The sequence below is a fragment of the Papilio xuthus genome, unplaced genomic scaffold (assembly GCF_000836235.2).
Source record: "Papilio xuthus unplaced genomic scaffold, Pxut_1.1 DF827714.1, whole genome shotgun sequence".
NCBI classification, from domain to species: domain Eukaryota; kingdom Metazoa; phylum Arthropoda; class Insecta; order Lepidoptera; family Papilionidae; genus Papilio; species Papilio xuthus.
The window spans coordinates 864664-887796 of record NW_013530935.1 but is presented as its reverse complement, the minus strand read 5'-3'; the positions used below and the strand labels follow the sequence as shown (position 1 = coordinate 887796).

Here is a 23133-nt window from a genome sequence, read left to right as displayed (position 1 = left end):
AGAAATTTAAATAAAGTTAACAACAATTAGGTCAGACCATCGCGGATGAAGTGAGTGGTCGGAGCGTGGATTGTCTTTGCGGGTTTTAAGAATGGTACGCGCGGAAACTATACGTACAAGTGTTATCTCCATATGTGTGCGCGCCCACGCACACTGGAATGTTTATTGCAAACAATTCGACCAAAAATTTGATGTAGTTTGGATATTGACATTCAGTTTTTTTTCTTTATTTCTTAAATATAATCAGTATCAGTAAAAGGTAAAAGTAAAAGTGTTATTTTTACCGGTACAAGTTTAACAAACATGAGTAATAAACAAATTACATGCCAATAGCATCGCTTTATCTCCTTCATTTTTGTTTGAAATAGAAAAGTACTTTAACGGTCAAACTCATTAGTCCAAGGCAATATCAAAAAGTACCTAATAACTACGGCGATAGAGTTTAATTACATGTGCTTCGATATTAAAATTAAAAAGTTTAAATATCAAAAAAAAAATAGTGGCTTGGGATATGAACCGCCGACCTTACGTACCAACGGCGGCGAACGGTAAGGCCACGAGACCAAACTAGCATATATGATGACAAACTTAAATTTGATGTTGGTTTTATCTACCTAATATCTGTCATCCGCGTCGAACACTTTTAGTAAATTTTGAAAAATGGTTTGATGCAAAGTGTCAAATGAATGTAACAGAAGTAGTTTATTCCAAATTGTATCACAAGTATATAGAGATAGAGTTCAATTTTGTCAAATGTACCGATATTTTTGAGCACCTTGACTGCTTCGTTACTTATGACGCTGTGGCTGCTACGATATTTATGAGCATCTTGCATGTACTCATATATTTGACGCTGTGTATGTACCGATGTATTTGAGCAGGGTGAATGTATCTATTATTTTGAGGACTTTTGTTGTACCGATATAATTGATTACTTTTGATGTACCTATATATTTGCATATCTTGTCTGTTACGATCTATATGACGCTGACTGTACATAAGCTAACCTTTAAAAGTCCGCCAAAGTCTAAATAACAATATTTGATGTAGAAATTTTTTCCACATATGATAATGTATTACTATTGCAGCAATGATAAAGCGTTATGTTACATTGCAAATTATGCCTTCAGGTTTAATCATAAGATTCAAATTTAATTGTCATTCATTCACTTGCCACCATATGGCAGATATTGATTGTCAATCAATCTCATGTGTTTGAAATTGATATCACATGAAGGTCTTGATTACAAACAATTGATTCCAAATTATACTAATATTGTAAATGCGAATGTTCCATAGATTCATGTTTGTGAGAAGTTATAGAATGACTGCATGGATCTTGCTGAAATTTTACATAGATGTACAACATAGACTGGAAGAACTTGTTTATATTAAAAGCTAGTGGAATAATAAATGTGTAAACTATCGTATCATGACATCATCATCATTAAAATATACTTTTTATCTTTTTTAAGTTATTAAGTGACAAAATACTTTTATTTGTCGAAAGCTTTATAAACAGCTCGTAAACTTTTATAAGTATTCCTAAGTGTAGTGTATGCATAAACGTAGTGTTGTTTGTCTCGAGCGTACACGCCATAAGTACATGCCGGAGAGAGGGGACGTCAGTCGATGTCAGACCTTTGAGCCGGCAACACGTGTCGGTACGTGAACGAGCCAAATATAGCGCAACGAATGCTACACTAAGCATAACAATCCAGTTTCACTTTGTCTAACATGATGGCAATTTCAGCTTTACATTTATTTGTTTTGTATTACATTGCTTGATAAAATCATCATCATTCTCTTCTAACCTTACTCACCACATACACCCGAGTTGACTTCCAGATCGATCTATCTTCCTTCATTCCAGTCTCCTTATTTAATCAAGTCTACCTAATAATCCATCAATCTCTTTCTAAGCCTATTCCTAAAGGTATTGCTAATTAATTTAAACTATTATGTACACAGTGTCTGCCAACAAAGATATTCATTCTATAGTTTGGGTCTGATAACAGATTATTAACAATCTACGTTTTGGACCACATCTAGTATATCTATATCAATAAGACATTTGTAACCAACATACATTTCACGGTCCATCGGCACTTTGCCATGCATATATTTAGCGTGAATTGTCAATTCATATGTAAAGTACTTGACATTGCAATGTTTGAAGAGAAAGCGTCATGACATGCTAACTGTACCTAGTATAAGTCAGGAACGGTAGCGGAGAAAGCAAATTTTATATATTACATACAATCGTTTAAAAAATGGGACCCACCTGCAAGCAAAACGTTTCGATTAAAACAACCACCAATGTCGGAGTTATGCGTTACATATAAAAATACGGAAGATTGAAGCTCCTTTTTGAAGTCGACTAAAAAGTAGCTTGTTTCAGATCAGATGACAAAGCAGATTCTTATATTGCAAATATAACTAACCTAAATTTTACATTTATAAAGTTAATATAACATTAATTAATTATCTAATTACCGAATAAAATAATAATAATCCTTATACGATCTAATATGGCGTGTTAAAGTGACTGTGTAATTATATAAGATTTGATTAACGCGCTTGCACGCAATCTCGCGCTGTGCCTAGTGCATACACGTACCATATGATTATAAAATCGCATAAACAATAACTATTACCAATTTTCCACAAACTATAGTATCACAGAATATTTAGAAATAATTCTTTGGTTTAAATCTGAATTCCTAGTACCATAATTCAAACGTAAAAATATTTTAAATTACTTTTTTCTTTGTTTCCAGAATGCGGGTTATGTGATCAACAGACGTTATACGAAGAGCAAAATGTCACCAGTATGTCACAGCTTCGTGCAAAACGCGTGGAAGAAAGACTTCTGCTCGAACTGCTTCAAATCACGAGAAGAACACGTCAAGCAGGAAAAGACGACGGATGGTAGCAAATATTCTGCGACTCCCTTCCAAAACAGAAGTACATTCTTTAAGAAAACACCACCGAGTATATTAAAGATTACTCCAAAGAAGAAGAACAAGCGTAATGTTCGGTTCCCAGAAGAAGTGTGCAGTGTGATTGGCTTCGGAGGCGATGATTGGTCTGACGAAGAAGAATTCGAAATGTCAGAAGACAACGACGACGAAGATGTATTCCCAGACACAGAAGAGGAAAGAGAATTGTACAAAATTACAAAATCTAACACAGACTTTAATACCGTGAAAGCAAATCTATTGGGAGATTCGGTAGCCAAGTCTTATACTTCGTTGTTGCTTGGCAAAATTCAAACAGATTCCGATGGAAAGAAGAAAACGTTAATGGTGTCCGTAACTCCTTTCGGCCAAGAGAATAAAGGCCCAAATGTTAAGACGCATACTCGAAAACCCGCTGTCATTCATATAAATGAAACGCAAACGGAAGAAGCGGCGAATAATTACAAAACTAATATTATTCTGACGTCTTATATTAAAGAATCGGAGACTATAATTGCTTCAGAAAGTGTTCGATCTACTGAAGGCATTTGCACAGAGAAATCATTGTTGGAAGAAATATCAGAGACATTGCAGCAAAATAGAATGAGCAACACGGACCTTAACTTAAACCACAAGGATAACAATAAGCCTACTGTTATCGAAGAAAAAAGAAAAGAAAGTATGCAAGACGAAGTGGAGAAGAAAGAAATGTCTGAATCGCGGAAAAATGGAATTGTAAGAAAATCTCCCTTAATTAAAACACAGGAAAGACCTAAAGTAAACTTAAGTAGGTCAGAATTCAAATTTTGTAAAATAAACATTGAAAGCGGTAGTGTAGATTCTGCAGTCGGTACTTTAAATTCTACCGCTAATAATTCACTGACATCGGACGATGACAGTTTTAGCGCACGTACCGATTCTGATAATGACGATAGCGGACATTTCTCTGAAACGCACAAATGTGAGGAAACTGTTAAGATAAAGGTGTTTAACGAATCAGAAAAAACGATGAAGATGTCTCCTATTGGACACCTACGAAAAGCCGATGGAAAAGCTGGTAGTGGCTATAGCACGTTTCAGACTCCGATCATAGATATGCCCCCGATTATACCTAAGCAGCCCGATACTGTTTTCTCTGCTGAGGCAAGTAGGGAGTTAGCCGGCGAGCCTGATGGCAGAGCGGATCCTGACGAACCGAGTGAAGCACCCGCTCTGCCCAGCAGTCCAATACCTACCATGGATCCGCGACCATCTTTTCTACACGGAATGATAACCGACATTATGCCATCTAAGCCCACTGTGCCAGAAAAACCGAAAGTACCAACCAAACCAGTTATAAAGCAAACAACTAAGAAGTCTGTGACATCATCCCATCAAACCATGCAAATTCATTCCACAAAGAAAGACGGAGAAGGGAGTAAACATGTAAGCGAAGAAAAACAAAATGGTTCAGAAATACACGAACAAAAAACAGAATCCATATATTATGCGAAACCAGTGCTTACGAAACAAGACAGCGACGTTTCGCTCAATAGTCTTAGCAAACGAAAGGCACCGACACCACCGTTATCTCCAACAGAGGAATTCCCAAATAATTTGTACCAAAGAAATCCAAGCGGATATATGAAATCAGATTCTCCAGTCGTTAGAGAAATGGAGAAGAGAGAAAGAGCCGTAATGTCGTCGACCCCAAAAACCAGAACCGTTGAAGACATTGAAAAGAAAGACTTGCAACCCGAGCCGGCTCCCAGAAGGAGTATATCCCTCTCTCACGATAATTTACTTCTAGATGAAAAGCGCAAAGGAAAGTATAAGTTTTCGATCAAGAAATTATTACGCATTGGTTCTTCAAAAGATTTAGATAAGAAAGAATTAAGTGTGGCGACCGTTACGAAAGTGTCCCCGCACAAGACGGAGGAAATATACGACCTGGCACCGAAGCCGAAACCGCGACTTGTCATCATTCATCCGTTGGACATTAACGGATCAAGCGTCGAAGTGGTGAAATCGAATTGTGAAATTTCGGAAAGTTTACGTCGCATGAGTCACGACGACGTGTCAATTTACAGCGGGTCTAGCTCAGCGACTGACGCAGAGCCTGCAAAGATCGTAAACAAGCCTCCGCCGCCGCCAAGGCTGTCTAGCGAGGACGCCAGTGCTGTACCTGCACCGATCCCAGCACGCCCTCCCCCGCCCAAATCTGCTGCATTGCAGAAGAAACAGAAGCAACAAGCGTGGACGCCTGCAGCATCCAAGTCTGATAGCATCTACGCTAATTTAGGTAAGAATTTTTTTATAAGAATAATGTATTAAAAGCTGTTTACAAATATACTATAGTCACAAATAATGAAACGTGATATAGATATAACATAAACATTTTGTTAATCTATTATTAAAATTTGTAACACGACCTAAGTACCACTATTGAATCTGTTGCTTTGAATTCAAATGTAAACAATTTAACTTTCCAGGCGAGATAAGATCAGCTCTTGCGCCGAGAAAACCCGAACGAACAGCAAGCATGCGCGAACGTGAATCTCATCTGGAGCTTCTGAAACGTAGAACACCTTTAGACGATGACAAAGACGAATCAGACGAACCACAAGAACTAGTCCAAGCTACAAACGATACTGTCATTAACAGCTACGATGACGTCTACAATTCCGGCAAATACGACGAGGAGACTTGTGACTCAGCTAAAAACAGCGACAGTGACTATGAATACGTCCACCACGCTCGGTCAAGCTCGCCTGAGTGCGATGCTGCTATCAAACCCCGAGAACCAAAAATCGAAACCAGAACTGATACCAAAAACGAAGACAATAACACCGAATATCCCAAATATAACAACAGTTTTAACAGATCCTCCATCCCTTACTGCGGAAGCGAGACAGAATCAGAAATATACTCACCATACAGCTTTTACAGTTCGAATGACAATATGGATGGATCTACGAACGATGATTACCAAAATGAGATGACACCAAAGGCCACCACCAATAAACTACGAGTGAGGAAAGGCAGGAGTATTGTACACAAGAATCTTGAGGATAACTACGGAGCTGTTGTTATAGCTAACCACGAAGCATTAGCACAGGTTTTAGAACAGGTAACGTTTGCCATTTGTAATATTAATCTGCATCCCCTAATTTCAAAACGGTAAAGACGAATATATAAATACGCAATGCTTCTTAACTAATAGAAGAGCTTTGTATTCATTTCCAAAGCTTTTGCATTGAACCGAAAGAAGCAATTAAATCTTTTCTTCTTATAATATTATAGGTACATACAAACTGCAATTAAATATATGTTTTCTGAGTTTTTATTGGTAAAAAGCTGTTTCCAAATGCATTCATTGTGTTAAACAACTATCGTGTACTACGTAGAGTCTACAATTGTATAAGGATGTGGGGCCCGCATACACTCCGCATATCCTTTATAATCAAATTTAAATCAATCAAATCAAAAACTATACGATTAATATAACTGGGACTTAGTATAATAACAAAATGAATCAATGATTATTAAAATTAAATCGTCAAAACAAAATTTGTATAAAATTTAGGAAATAAGAATGCAAACAGACTCGCTAAACCTAATCTATCTGATCTTCGTATTTACGTAGTAAAAACAAATTTCAGGTACAACAAAGTGCTACAATGCAACCATCTCTCCGAGGTCTTAAAGCTTGCACCAACTTACGCTGGAGTGACTTCACAATTCAACCTCAGAGTAAAGGTCTCACAAGAGCGGGCAAGCGAGTCTTTCATCCTGCAGTGTGGAACTCCAACCAGGGTCCGGTGCAGGTCACCTTGATGCTGTACAAGGAGCAGCTGGCCTCACAAATGGTGTGCCAGCAATCGCTGCAGCCGACCCTCAGCCTGAACGCAGTCACCGAGTTCTGTGACCTGGTGCCTCTACAGCATTTCGGGGAAGAGGGAGATGATCTGGTGCAAGGTGAGTGTTTTGGACAATTACGTCGATTTAGTTTATCTTATAAGTTATAGCTTTGAATACATATTAACTTAAGTTTCGATTTGTGTTGTCATTGTTATATGGGCAAATAGCCAAATTTTGCGTAACCTAGTTGGCTAAAAACTTTGTAAAATATTGTGTCTTCATCACTTTAAGTGTTTTGAATCACATTCTTAAGCTAAATAATTTTGTTCTGAATAATATTTACTATCTCTAGACCTATAGACAATCACCATTCTCTACCTGTAGTCATAATTATAGAATTACGAGTAGTGTAAAGAAGCCATTGCATAATATAGTTTAAAATGAAATTACTACAACTTTAAACTTCCAAGATATTAAAACTTTGTTCTCACAGAACCATTTTTCTTCCAGCAACAATCGTAGTGTTAGGTCAGGCGCAGGTAGACACTTTGCAGTCATACGGGGAGTCGCTGCACAGCGGCGAGGGTCACAGCAAAGACCACCAGCTCGTCGCTACTGAGCAGACGCACGAGGCCATATTCATGTTACTTCAGCTCATCAACGGTCTCAAGTGCCTGCAGGCGCGCGGTGTCGAGGAGATATCGGAAGCTCTCACCTCCTTCATTTCGCTCAAAGAGATCCAACCCCTCACCTCTCACGGCAGCACACTGAACCTGCCCTCGCCTGATGACAGACTCAACTCTCTCTGGGCGCCGAAGACTAACTCTTATGGAAGACTTTGCGTCTTACAAGGGTCAGTATTAATTTTGTGAAGCTAATTTAAACTCAAAAATTAATCCTAATTTCTTACGAATTTACGGTTTAGATTTTTGTCTGTCTGTCCGTCCGCTAGGCCACGTTTGTTCTGGATAATCTCCAGAACGGCTAGACCAATTTTATCGGGATTTTGACGAAGAGGTAGCTAAAGCTCCGGGGCATATATATAAAGCTGCTTTTTTAAATACTAAGATTACGAAGTTGCGGGAGACCGCTAGTATTTAAATAATATGGTTGAAGTGATATCAAAGTATATGCATTTTAAATACATGCAGTTATGATAGTCAGATAATAAAAACCAAGCAAGTAGAAAGATAACTAAATTCCCTTGTCATTTGTATACGTAAAGTTAATTGAAATTAAAAAAAAATCATTTTATATTTCAGTTTGAGTGACGAGATAAACAACGGTAAGTCGAACGAAGGTGAACATCACAGTTCTCTGTGCAAATGCGCGATAATGGCCGTCGACATCCTCCTGCCGGGAGAGAAGCTGACACCATTGCTAAAGGAAGTTCTACAAGAGGAGAGAGCTGTCTCCTTGAATCAGGCCAAATCTGTCTTGGAATTTATGTTATGGGGACCTTTGGATGTCGTCCAAGGTGTTCCAGTTGAAGAAAGAGAACTATCTCTTCAGAGATGGTTGGATTTAGAACGAGCGACAGTTTTACATGGTCTTGTTAGAACAAGAGTGCAGTTGAACGTTTTCGAACAACTGCATCTAATGTTTTTGGTGAGATCCACAGCGAAAGCAATGTGCGACGCGTCTGTACTCTTAGAGAAAGCTAATGTATACTAATTTTGTATATTTTATTTAAGTTTTGAAATGGATGCCGTTATGAATTATATTTTTATGATTACTTTTAATGTATGGTCCTTCGAGCCGGATTCGAAAAATTGAACGAAGTTAATTGATTATATCAGGTTTGTTTATGACGCATGTGGTATTGTAAAATGTAGATAGACGCACAAAGATATAAGGCATCCATATTTAGATTTAAATAAAATAGTAGGCACCTTAAGACTTATCGTATTTTAATATTTTATTTCCATTGAGAAAATTAGGAACACTCAATTGATAGAAATTATATGATCGAAAGAAAAAATCGTTTGTAGGGAACCTAATACGATGTTCATATTAAAGTTTTGTATACTCATAATATTCCGGTGCCTTATCTTGTATAATACACAAGCTTATTGTAAATTTATATTGTAATTTATTTTAATATTATAAATATTTTAGTGCTCGATTCGACTTCAGTGCAAAAATGTTTAATCTTATTTTATAAATATTCATCGAATATAAATGTTTCTTATCATAAATGAAGTTTTATTTTTTAAAAATTCCTGAAATCATAAAGAAAATGTTAAGGGAGAGATTCCCGATCACGTCGGGGGTTCGAATCCCGCAATTCGACTATTATCAACCATGTCCTAGCATAAGCATAGAAGTTAGTTTGAATGGTAAAAGAAATATTAGGATATTGACTAAAATCTGCTTATATTTTATGAAAAAAATACTAAAGTATTACTCAATGGAATATATTACCTAACTGGAAAGCACACTAACGCCCCCCCTAATGTTTTCTTGAACTATTACTGTTTTGTCATTTTTTCCTATGTACATATAAACATTTTCTGCGAACTAACCACCATAGCAGCATCAAATATGAAATGCATTTGGGAAAAAATGAAAAAAATAAATTTTTTCATAACGATTTTATTGTCACTCACCATCACAAGTACCAGATTATACTTTAATCTTAAAACTAAAACGCAACATAAAAAAAACAAGCAAAAAGAATTATATGAAAATATAAGTTCAAAAAAAATTGAGCGATCTCAAATATCAAAGACTAGACAGATACAGATTATAAAATGCGTTGTCTTTTAAAGTTGATTAGTTTAATAGCACTTTTTACTTAATTATAGATTATAAAATAAATATAATATCCAGCCATAAATTTAGGAAAAACTTCTTTAAAAAAATATTAAAAAAATATTTTATTTGTTCGAAAAATCTCAGATAAAAATAAACAAGCAATAATTGAATCAAATTATCTGTAAAAAGCACAAAAAAAATGAAAAAATACAAAATTAGATTCATTTATATTAACGGAATGTATGTACAGGATAAATTCGTACGCGATTGCGAAAAAAATAATTTAAGAAATCTATTCGAGAACAAAAATATCCTATAAAACATTTTCCAATTTAAAAAATATATATAAAAAATGATACTCTTAAGCATAAATTATTTTAAAACAGTAACAATGTAACCTTTTTTTATTTACCCGAACCTAATTGAATATCAGAAAAAAGATAAAATAGAAAAGAATAAACTAGAGTTTTATAAGATTCTTACATATTTTTTTCTATAAAAAATCATATAAACATCTGCAAATATAACATACGCTTACATTTTAATGAATTAGGAACCATTTTTAACAAAAAAAAATCTAAAATTGACATTTTAGAAAAAATAATCTTAATTAAATTTATATACTGTTGCGTAGAAAAACATTTATTGTAATTAATAACAAATATTTAATAATACTTTAAGCGCTTTGGAAACAAAAAAACACAATAAAATAACACGCAACAAAAAAGCAAAAGGCGTAATTTAAACGTACTTTTTCACTTTAAAGTTATTGCCACAAAAAAAACCAAAGAATGCAAATTTTGCATAAACCTTTTCTCAGTGGAAATTATAGGCCAGTTGTCAAGATTTTTAACACTATAGTGTATATATTTAAGATAGATAAGTTTGACAATTCACTAGATATGGGTTGATTAAAATCGGTTATAAAAATTTTGGATTTTCGATTTCGGTTGTTTTCATAGAACTTGCAATCGTATATTTCGTGATCGTTGATTTTGATTTACAATACAAATTAAATTGTTTCTTTCTATGCCAATTGTATTCTTAAAAACTACGTAGAAAAATAAAATATAAAACCAAAGATTGAGATGTTGAGAAATACAAAGAAATGTTTTTAATCTTTTTTTTTTAATTATTTGCTCGAGATATAGCTAAATATCTGTAATCAATTCTAAATAGTATTTATTTGTTCTATTACTATTATTACAAGACCGATTCTCGATACTTCGTAGTTGTTCGTAATGCGCGTACACTCCGACACTATAACATCAATTAAGTACAACATTTATCCTCATACAAAATTAATTCGATACTTTATAGGCGTCAGTTGTCAAACTAATCTATCTTAAATAGACACACTAACAAAAATGTCAAACAACATGACAGTCGATTAACAATTTGACATACAAACATCAAAATAAATTTGTATTTGAAACAATTAATAAATATTTTGTGTGTTATTGCTCTTTTACAACTATTTAATAATAGAATTAAATACATCTTTTTTAGTTTTAAAATGAAAAGTTCGAAAATGTAACCTAAAACACATCTATGATTTTAATCACGATTCTCAAGTTAATAAAAGCAATCGAATACTGCATTTAAAATTAATATTGCTTTGACGTTTGTACTATAATATCAAGAAGGCGCTAGTTGTCTACAGACAGAGAATTAAATTTGGTACCCATCTAAAATTATTCTACGATCAAGTTAAGGGTAGGAGATAAATTTCCTCGACAGTTAGGGAACATACCTATACTACGTGACCTACTACGTGACGTTTTTTTAGTTTTTTTTAAGTTTTTTAAGACTGCATGCGTACTTAAATTACTAGTGAATTATGTATTATGAAAAAAAAACAAGTAACGAGTACGTGACTAAAATCTGAGACCCCCAGATTCTGAGACTGAGCGTAGTATTTTAAAGACACCGCTCCCCCCCCCCCTAAACGGGTCACGTAGTATGCGTACGTTCCCTTATCTTAACATTTGCTTACTGTTAAATTATTGCATTTCTAAACTAATTCAACTGCTCTGTGTAACCTTATTTACTATTTTTTACAATCCCTTATTGAAATAAACATACTGCGGCGGTTTGCCGGACGTGTTCTTTAATATTTCTTCATAGTTCTCCTTTTCAAATCGCTTGATGGTATCTATTGAGAGTTTGCTGGAAGAGAACGTAAGAGAAAGAGATTGAAATATGGAAAAGAGAAGTTAAACACATCTTTTGGTAATTTGTCGGAACTTTACTATAGGAGAATAACCATAGAAACATCTGAACATATTGCTGTCCTTTTCATTCTCTTTGAAGAAATAGAGATAGGAAAGAAATATAGAAAGAAATTACGATTTACTACGATTTTTCTTGTTTATGAATTTAAACTCACCATCTCTGCGGGAAGAGAGCGCACGCTGTCGGCACCATGAATGTTAGGCTGAAATATACAAAAAAAAATCATGTTTAATGTAATAAAAGGTCGTATATATATTTCTAGGTGATAAATTTACAGACATCGTAAAATTAAAAAATATATATTACTAAGACCTTTCAATTAAACCTATTGAATAAACTTTAGGGAACATACCCATACTACGAGACCTATTTTTTTAGTTTCCCTCCCCTCGGTGACCACTCGTAGTACATGCCAAGACCCCCCTCTCCCCCTTTAGTTTTCACGTAGTAATTCTTTTCAATTTCATTTCCATTTAACCTTTTCATTAAAGTTTTGACTTTGGAGTAAACTATTGTCTTCAGTATGATACTCACAACATGCCGACGATGGCGGTCTGCACGAGGATGTGACCTCGCTTGATCCTCTGCATCCAGGGCTTGGGCTCGATGCGCTCCATGATGACCGGCAGCAGCAGCATGCCCGGCGCACACATCACGATCCTGACACACACACGCACACACACCACCATACACATATTATAAAGTAGTTTTCTATGTAACGAATAAACTCAAAAACTACAACACCTAATTCCAAAATTTGTGATCAGAGAGCTGCATTATGCGTTAAGTAACATAGGATATATTTATTACTGGAATTTTTCCTAATTCGGTTCGGACAAAGTCGCGTGAAAAAGCTATAAAATCCAAAGACCTCAATACAAAATATGTAGGAAAAGATTTATTTTTCTTTGATACTAAATATTACGTATATGTAAACAGTATAAAATTAAAAAAGTAGAATAAACTCACCTGGAGGTGACGACTTGTGATATCCCCTTGATGGGCGCGACTTGAGACTTGCCTATCACTTTGCCGCTCTCGTCTGTCACGTCCAGACCTTACGTAACAATACAGATACAGTTAAAGTAATGTTCAGACATTCATGTTCATTCATTAGTTCAGTAAAATACCTAATAGTATTTCATTCTGTCTCATGAGAGGGATGTTGACCCAGTTGGCGGCCGCCACCGCCACGAACGGCACGAACCTCTGCAACGAGACGAAAAACACTTTATAAAGTTAGGAAGAAAATCCGAAACTGTGCCGGTGTACTGGCGCAACACTAGCCTTACTAAAATGTCGACATTTGTTCCCTCACTAATCATTCTAACACTTGTCTTGGTAAAAAATAATGTCTAAAATTAATTAAGCGTCCATAGCCTAATGGTTAAGGATACGGCTATCCGATCACGAGGTCGGGGGTTCGAATCCCGCCATTCGATTCTATTATCGTAAACCATATCCTAGCACAAGACTAAAGCTTAGTTGAAATGGTAAAAGAAATATTAGTAAATATACAAAAAATCTGCTAATATTAAAAAAAAAATTAGATTACGAAAGTATAATTAAAGTCCAAAAAATATACTTAAAATAAAATTTTCACATTCTTACAAAAATTTACTGTTACAATAGTAAAAAGGACACATAAAAAAGATAATTTGTCAACCTTAAATGCTTTGAGCATCGAAGATTTTTAGTAGTACTAGTAATTAACAACTTACTAACGCCCTGGGCTAGATTTCTTTTTTTACCATACATTAGTGACTTGGTTTATGGATTACCAGGGTTATATGACACTGTATAATTCGAGCCCATTTCAGTGTAACGCCCTGGGCGGTCGCCAAATATCCCTAACTTAACGCCGGCCCTGTAGTCACAAATCATCATCAGCTCACTATACATCCCCACTGAGGGGTCGGAGTCTACCCTAAGTTGGGTTTGACTAGGACATAGTCAACTCCCCGAGAGGGAGCTGCCTCGGCAGCTGGCGCAGACGGGGCCGCGTAGGAAAGCGAAATCGGGCCCGTGGCCCCGTCCCGATGCGTTGGAGGAACAGAGATGTTAAGTGGGTATGCCTCCGCTATGGAGGAGAATCCCACATAACTACCGCGTCCCCCCCGGGGCGCGGGGTATGCATAAAGCATTCCTCTCTGAAAAAAAGGCCATAGTCAAGTCAGAAATACTTACCGCTAATATGGGATTAGTAGCACGTTTCTGTATAACAAACTTGAAAGTGAGCGCAGTGGACATGGCGGCCGTCATCGCGGACACGTACGCCACACCCATCTGTGTGGTGGTCAGAGGTGCGTTCGCGTTGCGGTTCGTGTAGTTCACCAGCGCATTGAACGATTGGTTCACCCACTGCCAGAACACCACCGCTGTTGCTGATCTGTATACATATATCTTTATATATTTACGTGATAACTTTGCTACGATTCGATATATGTTATTGACAATTAGGCACAAGCTATGTTCTATTATCATAATCTTAAATAACACACAGCACTTAACACTAGTATTCATACCGATTGTTTTTAATTTCGCGCGGACAAAGTCGCGTTACAAATAGGGTTATGTTGGTATATTTGTTAAGACATAGTATGTCATACTAATATTATAAATGCGAATGTTTAGATAGATAGATGGATGGATGGGTGTTTGTTTGAAGGCATCTCCGGAACGACTTGACGGATCTTGATGTAATTTGACACATATGTAGAACGTAGTCTCGAAGAAGACATATGCTACTCATTAAGTTTTAAATATCCGCGCGGACAGCGTCGCGGGCGACTGCTAGTTTATAAATATATTTAGAGGTCGTTGTTATTAGTAAGAGCCGACCTGTACCACTGCAGCATGGCGCCTGTGGCCAGACAACCGCCAGGCATCTGGAAGGACATCCTGCCGAACACATTTTGCAGCTCGCCACTGTCCGGGTGGAAGGCTGACTCGTACAGCTGCTTGGCGCGCACCACCTGCGACATCGTTGTCCCTTCTGGCTCCTCACCTGCTCTGTGGGCAAGTAAGGCTCGCTACAAACGGACAGAGTATGGTAACTACGAATTTCTAACTTAAGCCTTTTCATAAAAAAAGAAAAAAAAACCATAACCAAATACAGTCAGTCAGACGTCAATTTCAAAGACAATTAGGTAGAAAAAAAAATGTTTTATAAATAAGCTAAGGCTCTAGGGTTTTATTCCAGTGATAACTATATTTTCTAGTAATGAAGAAATCAGCTATTCCTTACAGTTATAAAAAACTTTAACATTTTAAAGAAAACTTTAAGAGTTTTGTTGAGTTTAATTATACTTACTTATATTTCATATATAGGTCTCTGGCTTCGTACAGCTGCTTCTCCGGCACGAAGGTGAGCAAGGGATTGGAGATGAAGGCGAAGTGCCGGAACCGACCCACGAACGTGTTCTGGTCCCACAGTGGCTGTGTTATATCAATCCTCTTCTCAGAAGACATTGTCTATGGACAATAAAACTCTATGGTGCATACGAAAAAACATAGGAACATTACTTTGAGCAGGGGAGAACTTATATTCTGTTAAATTACAGTGTTACATTGTTTCGTCTAATCAGTTTATGTCCATTAATTAAGTAGGTTTTCCACAAAATCGGCGCACATTAATCCATTGTCGATATGTTTGTTGTTCAAAGATTATTTTTAGTTTACAAAAATAGAAAGTTACGACTTAGGGGCCTTCAAGAAAACAGCGTACACCTTCCTTAAAGGCCGGCAACGCATCTGCAGTTCCTATGGCGTTGCGGATGTCCATGGGCATCGGATCAAATAATATTAGGCGATTCGTTGCTCGTTTGCCCACTTCTCCTATATAAAAAATAGAAAAGATTTTGTTCTCTTATTTCGCGAAATGAATATCTGTATTTACTCTTACAAAGATAAGAATTTATGTTAATGATATGCAAGTTGTTATCATATTGACATAAGCTAACGTTATACATAACGTTATATATAACGTTATACATAACGTTATATATATATATATATTCTTGAGATATTTAATAACAAGTCCAAGGTGCAATGTTTATATAAGACTAGCGGACCCGACAGACGTTGTCCTGTCTACACGTCTTTAATTTGAAAATTCGAATATTATTTAAAATTTGACACTGCGATGGTAGCGCCGTCTGTCGGATCCAATGTAAAACATTCCAAAATCAACAACTACTAATAAATTAAAAATTAATTAAAAAAAACATTGTCCAGCGGACAAAATTGTGAATCTAAACCATTCCCAGATCCCCTTGAACACACACAAAAAATTTCATCAAAATCGGTCCAGTCGTTTGAGAGAAGTTCAGTGACATACACACGCACAGAAGAATTATATATATAAAGATAAGTAAATGAAAGGATTGTAAATCTAATCCGTTTATATACTAAATTACAGAGCGTCGGTGGCTCAGTGGTCAAGCACTTGACTTGCAATCTGCAGGTCCTGGGTTCGAATCCCGCCATGTACCAATGTGTTTTTCGATTTCCGATTTACATATGTACATTTATCCGACGTTCTTACGGTTAAGGAAAACATCGTGATGCTGTACATATCTGAGAAGAAATTCAAAGATATTTGTGAAGTCAACCCGCACTTGGCCAGCGTGGTTGACTATGGCCTAATCACCCTTAACTTAGGGTAGGCTCCGAGCCCCTCAGGTGGACGTATGATGATGACTAAATTAAAAATTGACGACATATATTCTAAAAGTAAACATAGTATCAAATACCTGACTACGATTATTCAATAGGATGTTATGTTATTACAGTGACCACTAAAAGCCGGAAAGAGAAACAGTGTACGTTTTTTTTCATACATTAGACAAAGTTTTCAAAACAAGTATTCAGTTTTATTAACAAAGATGAGTGAAAGGTAGACCTAACTGTAAAAAATAAATTAACATGTATCTTATCTATCCGTGTTAACATTTACATTCAAACAAATGAAATTAATCATAAACTTTCATTCGATAAATATAGGAACATATACGCATAGAATGAGAAAACTCCATCTACATATATGGCATTTTTTTAATGCATACAAGACAAAAAAAATGTTACTGGCTGATAAAAGTTTTTTTATTTATTGGTAAAGCAATTTTTATAATTAGGTTTGTAGTTTTTAAGCTAAACCTGAGAATCGCATTTTAGCTGAATCCATTCTTAGCTATGCAGACGTTCAGTAGTAGAGTGAGGTGGGGCCACCGCCCAGGGCGCAGAGCACAAGGGGCACCTGCTTTGCTCCATAAGATAGGGTATCTTTGCAACATATCCCCGGACACTAAATAAAGAAGGCGCCGTAAATGTCGCCTATAAGGCCCTGCACACGATAACCGAGTTTCATAGTATTCGTATAGTTTCATCACCACCAACGCTAAAGTTTGTAAACTTAACGTGTGTAACCTGCCTAATTTTACTGCATAAATATAAAATTAATGTTACACGTGTATTTTGTGCAATATATGAAGAAAAATTAATTAAATTCAATGATTTTAATACAAGACATTTTAAGATATTCATTAATGAAACGATAGTTTACATTTATCGATAACATATTTTTGTACAACGCATTTTATTATGTTTTGATTTATAGCCGTTATTAGTTTTGAACACGAAAACCGCATTTTTATCACAATTTTTTTTAAAGTGTCTTTCCATTACGAAACTATTTTCTATTTTTCCATCCGCGTCCGCGATTTCATCCGCGCGAAATTACAAAAAAAAAATAATTAGTAGCCTCTGTGTTCTTCAAGGCTATGTTCTATAATTATGCCAAATTTCATCGTTATCCGTTAAACCGTTGTGAAGACACCTTCAAACAAACATCCATTCATAATATTAGTAAGAAATAAGATTGGTGTCGCGAACGGTGTCATTCGATTCTTATAATAGTGTCATTGTGGTTTAGTAAACTCTTCATGTGTTCATACGTCAATGCTCTATTTCTTTGTTTTAAACATAATGGAGTTAACTTTACTTGTACTATTTCTAAAGGATTAGCATATAAATAGCTATTTTAGTTGCTAGCAATATTGTTCAACAAAATGTTATACGAGCGTGACAACTGTGTGGCATTATATGCTATATTGTAATTACCTCATAAATCAATTAAAAAAAATAAACGTCAAGTAACAAAATTGTGACGTTGACATAACGCGCCAAAAATGTTGCAATCCCAATTACCTTTTTGGCGCGAAAGAATAATTTGAAATAGATAAGTATCCCACATAAGTTGACAAAGAGCAAATGTAATTTGAATTTTCGTAGATTTTAGGAGTAAATTAATTTTGTAACTGTTGAAATTGACATTTCTTAACTTTTAAAAATTTTACCGCAAAACGTAACCGCATTGCGGTAAAAGATTAGGAGGTCTGATTTTACATAAGGTAACTTTTAGCATGTACAAAATTAATATTCAATATATTTTGTTGTATATAACAATTATCATATCAAAAGATTATGTAAAAACACTTCGTGTGTACAAACAAATGGCCAAGAACAAAGTAGTGTGATTAAAGGAAACATTGTAACATTATCTCTTGTTATTTAATTTAACGGTACATATGCAAGGCTTTTTATATTTCTAGAGATATTCAAAACCATTATTCGATAATTACTAAGCTTAGATTTACGTTAACACTAGCTGTCCCCCACGACTCCGTCCACGCTGTATCAAAATAAATTTAATTAGTAGCCTATGTGTACTTCCAGGCTATGTTCTAAATCTGTGCCAAATTTCAGAGAGACCCATACAGCCGTTCTGGAGATACCTTCAAATAAACATTCATCCGTCTAAACATTCACATTAATATATTAGTAAGATAAAAAACCACAACTTTTTAATTGATAAAGTAATTGGCTCATTGCTCAAAATTATTTCTCAAATAATAAATCATCCTGTAAATAGATCTATGACTCTAACATGGTTTATTACTTCTGTCATTATGTACAGTATGATATATATTTGAATAATGGAGATTAATACATTAATTTGTTACAGGCATAACAATTACAAGAATAACATTTAAATTGAGTACAAGGACATTCATCATGTTTTACAGTAAACTGATAGTGGTTATATAAATTAACATATTTACAGTGTGTTAAGTCCTCTGATATAAATTGCATATATTACTTATATTTTTATATAGGATTAAAATTCGGTTATTTTAAATTATATAATTTTTTTATGGATTTGAGACAGAAAATAGAATGATAGAAATTCCAAATGAATACAGTATATGAAAAGATTTTATCCTATAATATTTTAATATTATTATTCTGTTATAATTTCTAATCCTTGAATTTAATTTAGGCCGAAAAAAACGATAATAGGAAGGAAACCAATATCTTATTTTACGCTAACATAGATTATGTAAGTAGCAAAGTATAGAAATAAACTTAATAAATAACCATTAGTTATGGAAAGATAATTACTCACTGTGTTTTATTTAGTCGTATTAAGTACTTTTAACTTAAAAACGGCAAATTTGCGAAATCGCAAAATCAAAAACGACTGTACACCACGAACTTAACTGTCAGATAGAAATTGTCAAGCTATGAGCTGTCAAAGCCATATGATATGAAGTTGTCTTTGGTTCCGCTAAATAACAGTTATTTTCGTAGAGTAATCGTTATAACGTTATAAAAGCAGTTCACGATGATTTTAAAGGAGCGTTTACACTGACATCATTGATCATTATCAAATATCAAAGTTACTTATTTGAGAAGACTTTGATTATTGTATGCTGTGTTTTATTATGAGTGGTGGAATGTTCCACAACAGTGCATGTTTAATTTTGTATGATAAAACTGGTGACCTTTATATTAAGAATTGAAACATTTTAATCTCTTGTATACATAAATAAAAATGTAGTAGTAAATTGAGAGTTTATAAGTCGACGATCTTCTAGTTATGACCTTGTTCTTTTGAATTGTTCGGGCTTCAGGATAAAAAGCGATCTTTTTAAAGTAAGGACAAAGGGCACAATTTTTTTCTAATGATCTGTCTATTCTATTTTCATAATATTGTACAATGAAGACTCTATGGCCAAGGACTGAGAAAAGAATATGGCGGCTGTCGTGCCAACAGCCGATATGATGATTCAAAAGAATTCCCAAATATTAGTAAATGTTGAGGAAGCACTGGTCGATTTACTAGTTGTGTCGTATTGTACTGAAGATAAAAAATTTCAGGGTGTGCTTTTGGACTCCAGTAAAGGGTTGGTATTGGAATAATGCTTCTGAAATATTAGTCGATTTTTGAAGAATTCCTAGTTTCCTTCTAATTGCTCATTCTTTTACAGTAATTTGCCTTTTGGCGTGTATAGTCTACATCCAGCTTTTAATAAAGAGACTGAATCCACCGATAAAAAAGATGAAAAATTACATTCCGTTAGTCAAAGATTTACTTACCAAGAGCCTCAATATGGAGATGAGGATGGCCAAAAGACAAAGAAACTCGGACCCAAGGGTAAGCCTCAGCCTAGACAAAAGATGACGGTAAGATTAAGGCCTAGGAAAGTACTATGCTCGAATTGCCAAGGGATATGCAACGAAAATAATGAAAATGTGGACGTGTCTAAAAAACGGAAACTAGACAGCAGTGACGACACTCCTCAAAATGGCTCCGGGCAACAGAAGGTCGAGAAAAAATATTTAATGAACAGCATGCTAATACCTAAACTAACAAGGCTTGAGGAAAGTGAACTGAGTGCTTTAAAAACAAGTGAGAAAAAATTAAAAAGTATAAAAAGTGAAAAATCGGAAGTGAGTGAGACTACACGTGAGTTAGCATTTGTTAGTGTTTCTGATCATAATAATGTCTGTGATGATAGTGAATTAAAGGAAGATAATGACGCGTCATTTAATTCATTGTTCTCCAACGCGCGGACTTTAAAGATATGCTTTGGTGAAGGCGAGGGCACTGTGGTCAAAATTCCTCCACTCACCGGAGACTATAATGAAGACTCAGGTGTGTCCTGTGATATGGGAAAGCCTGATTCCAAAGCTGTTAAAAAAGCTTTAAAGAAAGCTAAAAAACAAGCTAAAAAGATAAATACCTCAGATAAAGATGAAGAAAGCAACACAACTTCCCCAAAACACATTGGTGCGTTGTCACCTCACAATAACATGTCAGATAACCCAACATCAGATCCATTAGAGAAGAAACACAAGCATAAAATAAAACACAAGAAGAAACGTAAAGTGACAAAGAAACGAGATGAAAACAGTAGCAAAAGTGATGACAGTATGGACTATTTTAGTAATATAAAAGAGCACTGCCTGAAACAAAAACTGTCTATTAGTCTGCGTAGGTTGAGCAGCAATTCCTATGAAAAACAAACTGAACAAGAGACTGATTCTGAGGACCTGGAAAATGAAACAGTTCCAGATTTCCCTGCAAACTCAATGGAAGGTATCGGAGGAAAGTTATTAAGGGTATCACCAGGTGATATAGTTTGGGGGAAGGTGGTTGGTTTCCCATGGTGGCCGGGTAGAGTGCTGAGTGTCACACAAACTTCCAGAGCTCATGTTTCTTGGTTTGCATCAAGTTCATCATCTTTGATGCCCTTTGACAGTTTATGTCCATTTCTAGAAGATTATAAGGTGCATATTTCTATATATTTGATATTAGCCAGCTTCCTATCATATAGAACACTGTTAAATGTACAATATTTACATACACTTCATTTTCCTTTTCAAAGAATATTTTGTCAAAGGAAAATAGATGTAATATTCGTAAATTTGTCCATAAATTGACACCTTCACATGTAACTTATGAGATGCTCAATTAACAATAGAAATATGTAGTAAATAAAGAAAATTGTGGACTAATTAACTTGAATATTCACTCCTATCATTGTAGAGAAACTATAAATAACCATTTAATTCAAAGCAAGACCTTGATGTAAATTTATTATATAATAAATAAAATAATATTTAATTTCCAGATACGATTCAATAAAAAGAAAAAAGGTGCATACAAAGAAGCTGTAAAGGAAGCTACCATTGAAGCAAGAAGATTAGAATCTCATATGGACCCATTGGCCAGCCCGACACACGCTAACCTGACCACAGTCTCCCCACGACCTATTGATGTGTTCTCATAATTGTGATTGTAGTCTATTCTATATTCAATGAAAAGAGTTACATCTGTTAAGATGTGACCATTTTCATCAGATAGTATTTGTATCCGAATTTGAAATTGATGTGATAATTCCGTAGGCACAAGTTAATTGACCATTTAAGGTGAGTTTGCAATGTCATAGTATCTGTATATTGTTGTCTTTGTTATTCTCTTTGAAAGATATAGAGATAGCAATAATGTGTGTTGACAGTATATATTCACACTTAGGTTAATTTTCTTATATAAATATGTGATTTAATCAGTGATAATGTTTGTCTTTGTCATCGTCATATTATTTCTGTCGTGTACTACTAACCATAGGTTTCTGAAACCTAGATATCTGTAAAAAATATATCATCCAATCCATCAATCTTATGTTTTAAACTAGGATTTTGGTCTCAGAAACCCATGGTAAATGAACCAACATTTATTTCCAAATAAATTGTCTCGACCAATCAAATACTTTGATGTTGTGCGAGACAGGTATGAAGTATTCTGCATCGGAGAAGTGAGATGTTTAAAATAAGGTTCAATTTCAGTCCCCTTCCCATTTTATAGTAGTAAAAGGATGGGAAAGGAATGCGATAAGCAGAAGAGGGATTAATTGGAATCAGAAATATCTTTTTTCTGTACAACATTTCTATTTTCTACTGTAAAAGTATGGCAAAATTTCCTACTGCTTTTAATTTTAATGTAAAAGTTTTTTTGAAACCTATTTACTTTCTTTATGCAATATTTTTTTTGCATGAATATTTAATTAGATAATTTTTAAATCATGTTTATGATTTCGTGTGCATTTATATCTAGAAAACTGTAGTAAATCTAAAAACATTTTTAACAAGATAAAATCTATTAAGTAATTATTGCAAAATTTCATCGATGATGTCATTTGGTACCCATAGCAAGGACTAGAAGCATTTTATTCTTAAAAAAAAAAAAATTGTACTTATAAAAAAAGAAATGTTACCAGTAATTGGTGTTTAAGAATAAATTCTCCATATTTTTTAGTTAATTGAGCATTAATTTTTTTTTTAATTTTTTCATCTATTACAATGGCTTTGTTATGTTTTAATATTTTTTATATTTTCTGTTTATATTAAAAATGGCCATGTTATATAGTTTAATAATTCTTGATTGGGTAGTTATTTAGTTTTGTTGCCATTCCTTTGAATTTAGTGATTTTTTTAT

General features: G+C 34.8%; 3 protein-coding genes across 7 annotated transcripts in view; 2 read left to right on the top strand and 1 right to left on the bottom strand.

The window, feature by feature from the left end:
• The window catches only part of LOC106116725 (uncharacterized protein DDB_G0284459), a 65283-nt gene extending 56760 nt beyond the window's left edge, over positions 1-8523 (top strand). For all 5 annotated transcript variants that reach the window (XM_013310687.1, XM_013310688.1, XM_013310691.1 and 2 more), the window contains exons 2-6: positions 2781-5241; positions 5432-6069; positions 6602-6917; positions 7311-7653; positions 8063-8523. In XM_013310687.1, coding sequence (XP_013166141.1) covers positions 2781-5241; positions 5432-6069; positions 6602-6917; positions 7311-7653; positions 8063-8474 — 4170 coding nt within the window. In that variant the 3' untranslated portion in view covers positions 8475-8523. The remainder of the gene's footprint in view (positions 1-2780; positions 5242-5431; positions 6070-6601; positions 6918-7310; positions 7654-8062) is intronic.
• Positions 8524-11484: 2961 nt separating this feature from the next.
• Positions 11485-19352, bottom strand: Sfxn2 (sideroflexin 2). Its single transcript, XM_013310432.1, has 9 exons — positions 19258-19352; positions 15106-15266; positions 14634-14804; positions 13980-14181; positions 12923-13001; positions 12762-12849; positions 12327-12452; positions 11947-11994; positions 11485-11726 (listed from the first exon to the last, which is right to left on the bottom strand). Exons 2-9 carry the CDS (start codon positions 15261-15263, stop codon positions 11615-11617), a joined length of 984 nt encoding a protein of 327 aa, XP_013165886.1. The 5' UTR covers positions 15264-15266; positions 19258-19352; the 3' UTR covers positions 11485-11614.
• A 296-nt stretch (positions 19353-19648) lies between these two features.
• LOC106116847 (PWWP domain-containing protein 2A) lies at positions 19649-22673 on the top strand. The gene is made up of 3 exons (XM_013310892.1): positions 19649-20038; positions 20123-21425; positions 21770-22673. The coding sequence occupies exons 1-3, from the start codon at positions 19887-19889 to the stop codon at positions 21926-21928; spliced, it is 1614 nt and encodes a 537-aa protein (XP_013166346.1). The 5' UTR covers positions 19649-19886; the 3' UTR covers positions 21929-22673.
• The last annotated feature ends 460 nt before the right edge of the window (positions 22674-23133 follow it).